Genomic DNA, 4,301 nt, shown 5'->3' with positions numbered 1-4,301 from the left:
GGCAGCTGTCAAAGGGGCAGGGCGGGGGTGGGCGGGGCGGCTGAGTTCCTGACCTACTGGGAGGCTGGTTTTCAGTATGATGGGATCTGGGATCTTCCAGAAGCCGTTATCCTCGTCCCAGCTCGACTCCCGCCTTATCTTCTCCAGGTTGCTATAGTTACAGTCTCTGCGGATGAGAGGCTGCACCTGCTCCAGGAGCTGCTGGAGGAGCATGAAGTCGCGCTCCTGCCGGCGGATGGTTGCCAGGTAATCAATCTTCTCCAGCTGGAACTCTGACTGCAGGTCCTTGATTTCTACCTCTGCTGCCCGGAGCTGAACCAAGGTCAAGTGACAAGTGTTGAGTGGCTCCTGTCTGCCCACTTTGTCCCCAAACCGCCCCCCAGCAGCCCCTCACCAATGGCTCCCAGTTCCCCATCCACACTGTGTCTAGCTTCTGAGCCTTGACCCGCCATGAACCACCCCCCCTTCCAGCGTGTAATAAGCACTTCCTGTACCCACAGCCCTGTAAAACCCTGGCCTTCAACCACAAGGCCCCAGCCTCGGCCACTATGCCCTGGTCAGACATTTCTCCTGGAGCAGCAGAAGAGACACACAACAGGCACTTAATAAATGCTTGTGTGAAGAACAAAGGGTTGCCAGCTGGGCCATGGAGCTAGGGACCTGAGCCAGACAGGGTCTCACCTTCTTCTGCATCTTCTCCAGCAGCTTGCTCTTGGCCCTCACTTCCTCCTGGATAGAGTCATAGACATTGAGAAGCACCCAGTCCCCGCTGTCCTCATCGGAGTTCTGCAGCGCGGCCACCAGCTGCTTCTTGCGCTCGTCTGCGTACCGCTTCCTCCGCTTGTGCTTCTCCTTCAGGTCCTTGTTTTTAGCCTGCTCGCCCCCCACCACCTGCTGCTCCAGCAACTGCAAGCTGCAGCCAGGAGGAGAAAGCAAGTGTCACAGACCCTGCTGGCCTGCTGGCACCTGCCACCTGCTCCCCACAACCCACTTCACAGAGTGGTACAACCGAGGTGCAAAGAGCTAGAGCTGCTTGCTCGGGGGGGCTGAGCCACCCCCCAAAATACTGATAGTGCCTGCAGCAGAGCAGGCTCATGGCCATGCTCTATCAGCATAGGGGTGGTGCGCCACAGTTTTTAATCCTTTATGAGTCAGTCACATTCCAGCTGTTGACTGAGTGGAAACAGGTGTCCCTGTAGCTCTGGGTCAGGACTCTGCTTACCTGGCCTGCAGTGGCACCTGGCTTGCCCTACTGCCCCTCTTATGGTGGAGGAGGAGCCTGGTGTGGGCTCCATAGAGGGTGAGAAGTGGATCTCACCTTACCCTGGCCCAGGCCACAACTCCTCAACCTCCAACTTTCTTCCCATCATCCCCTAGGCTCCTGAGCCCTGACCCCTGGTGCTCACCGGGCCAGCACCTGCTGTTGATCCACAGGCTGCAGCTCCTCGGTCAACACAGCCACTTCCACACCTACGCTTTCCCTCCTCACGCTTGCCATAGCCAGCAAGGGCTGAGGCTGGGCCTCCTCAGACACCTGGGCCACATGGGCCACGTGGGCTTCAGACTCCAGCCACACGCCAGTCTCGGCCTGAGACACCACCTCCTCAGCCACTTTCAGGTTTAGATCAGGCTCCTGGACACAGGGAGACAAGATGGGAAGGGGGCATGAATGAACCTGCACAGTTCACCCCTGGCTCAGACATGCAGGCCGAGCATCTGTATTCCCAAACTCTAAAACCCAATGTGCAGAGAAATCTGAAAAGCTTTGAGTTCTAGGGTGCTCCAAAAATTCTGTGTGCCAGGAGCTGGGGAAACTGCCCAGTGGCTACAGCCCACGGAAGCATGAGGGCCCTAGTTCACTCCCCCCGCCCCCACCAAACCCATGTACAGTCCCTGGAATTCCAGACTCAGAAAGCAGGAGACGGAGGGGGGGGGGGCTCAGAGCAAGCTGGCTTCAGAGACCAGCCATGTGGGTGAGTGCTGAGGTTGGTTGGGAGGCCCTGTCTCAATGAACAGGTGTAAGAGTGATCAAGCATGATTCCCAACATCAACAGGACAGACATGGACCCACACACATGCAAAACAGGTACACACGTGCATATGCAAATGGAAAAAGAGAAAAGGTTCAAATGTCTGTGTGTGATGTACGTAACATAATAGGGATGCGACCTGCAGGAAGCTGGAACCAATTTTTCGCACTCAAACTAATTCTTTGTTTTTGTTTGTTTGTTTGTTTTTAAAGACAAGGAAGGTTTCTCTGTGTAGCCCTGACTGTCCTGGAACTCACTCTGTTGACCAGGCTGGCCTCGAACTCAGAAATCTGCCTGCCTCTGCCTCCCAAGTGCTGGGATTAAAGGCCTGCGCCACCACCGCCTGGCTCCCATCCTCCACTCTTCAGATCCCTAATCCAGCACCAAGGAAGGCAGGATCATTTTCTCCAAAATAGAAACCGACCTTAGCATCCTTTTCCACACTAGATCCTTCCATTGCTGCCCATGGAAATTCACCTACAGGAAACTCTGATTTCCTCCCCTGGATGCTGCCTCTGCTGTGTTTCTCCCAAGTATCCTCTGCACCCCACCTGTCCACCTTCGTGCCCCCTGGGGGACCCTGGGGTCTTGTTCAGAAAGTCCTTAGCAAGAAATGCTCTTCCCAATGGCCCTGCCTTCCACTGGCTGTAGAACTCGAGAGAGCAGGCCCTACACCTCACCCGGGCAGCACAGTAGAGCTAACCCTAGTGGTGTGGTTGCAGGAGACCTGACAGGCTAGACTGATCAGCTCACATACCTCTCTGGCCCAGATCCAGGGCTTTGAGTTGGCCCACCCCAAAATCTACCCCATCAATGTAAGAGCCAGTCCTGCAGACTCAAAGCCACAGGATCTCCATGACACAGGACAACACCACAGTGGATCCATTATTGCTAATGTAGCAGAAGCCAGAGGCCTCGAACCAGACCAATGACTCACTACAATGAACATTCGCATGTAAAGATGTGTGCACAAAAGAGTATACTGTGTGACACATGGTGACACACTACTGCTTCTACAGCAAGATTTTTCTGCTGCTCTCTCTCTCTCTCCCTCTTTCTCTCTCTCTTTCCCTCTCTCTCTTTCCCCCCCTCTCTTTTTCAGGGGAGGTTGCAAGGTTAGAGGACAGATATAAATGGATGGAAGATGGGTGGGAGGGACTGGGATACATGTTTTTGAATTTAGAAAGAATCAACACAAAGTTACAAAAAAGAAAAAGAAACGTCCCTCCCAGCTTCTCTCCTTGTCTCTGTCTTCATCTCCTAGTAGGGGTCTCCCACGATTTTGTTTGCTACCTACCGCCACACCCTGCCCTGTGACCATGCCTAGAAGCTTTCAGGCTTAAAACTGCTCTCCCTAAATGTGAAGATGTTTTGAGGCCACCTCTCGCTCCCCCATCTTATGCCTCGTCCCATGCAGAAGACAAATGATATTCAGACTGGGTGCAACCGGCCCACAGGAGGTTCCCGGCAGTGCCTTGGGTCCCCAGGCTTCCTGCAGCTCTCATCCTACCTGCACACCCTGCCTCTCTGCTCCTTTAAGACAGCGGCCTCCAATACCACCAACTACAGAAGGCCTCCTGGTCACATCACCCATACGCTGTGTGGCAGTCCTCGGTTTAAACATTGCTCAGCCATCCACCTGCCTAGGGAGGGTGAAGCCCGACAGCTGGGCCAGGCACTTGGAGGGCCAGGCAGGTACTCACAGTCCTGAGGAGGACATTGTCAGCCACATCAGCTTCTGACTTGGCGTCGCTGGGCTCCAGCACATCAGCTGAGGATGGCTGCTTGTAGGGAGAAATGGGGGAGGAGGAGGAGGAATGTTTTGGGTCATAAATTCCTTGTACTTCCTCACTACCCTGACGCCCGCTTCACCCACCTCCCCATGGCCTCCTCTGCCTGCTGCAGGGGTAAAGAGGTGGCAGGGAGAGAGAGGGCACAGGCATATGTCTATGGTGTCCTAGGATATGTTCTGTGTTATCTCGGGCAGAGCACATGCCAGACCCTCTACTGTTCAGAGGAGGAAACCGTGCCTAGAGAGGCAAATGGCCACTGTTCTGTCATAAAGTAGGAGCTGGGATTTCAAAGGCCCGTGTTATTACATGCGTGCGCATACGTGTATACATATGCTCACATGAGAAATACAGAAAATAGGGAGAAAAAAAAAGGAACATTTTCTTAAATTTTCTAACAGGAAGAGAACTGAAACTGGGACAGGGGAGGCACCCCAAACCCTGTGGTCTTGAAAAGTAGCCCAGGCTCCTGAGCTCTCTT

The 4,301-nt window shown here is 54.1% G+C and overlaps 1 protein-coding gene across 5 annotated transcripts in view; it reads right to left on the bottom strand.

Moving 5' to 3' along the window:
- The window catches only part of Kif17 (kinesin family member 17), a 38,833-nt gene that overhangs the window by 6,408 nt on the left and 28,124 nt on the right, over window positions 1-4,301 (bottom strand). For 3 of the 5 annotated variants that reach the window (XM_031379195.1, XM_031379197.1, XM_031379199.1), the window contains exons 9-12: window positions 3,734-3,814; window positions 1,407-1,633; window positions 682-913; window positions 54-312 (exon numbers count right to left, since the gene is read on the bottom strand). In XM_031379195.1, the coding sequence (XP_031235055.1) occupies window positions 54-312; window positions 682-913; window positions 1,407-1,633; window positions 3,734-3,814 (799 nt within the window). The remainder of the gene's footprint in view (window positions 1-53; window positions 313-681; window positions 914-1,406; window positions 1,634-3,733; window positions 3,815-4,301) is intronic. The other 2 variants (XM_031379196.1, XM_031379198.1) reach the window with 1 other exon arrangement.

The sequence above is a fragment of the Mastomys coucha genome, unplaced genomic scaffold (assembly GCF_008632895.1).
Source record: "Mastomys coucha isolate ucsf_1 unplaced genomic scaffold, UCSF_Mcou_1 pScaffold18, whole genome shotgun sequence".
In the NCBI taxonomy this organism is placed as follows: domain Eukaryota; kingdom Metazoa; phylum Chordata; class Mammalia; order Rodentia; family Muridae; genus Mastomys; species Mastomys coucha.
The sequence above is the reverse complement of the archived record's forward strand: the minus strand, read 5'-3'. Positions and strand labels throughout refer to the sequence as shown.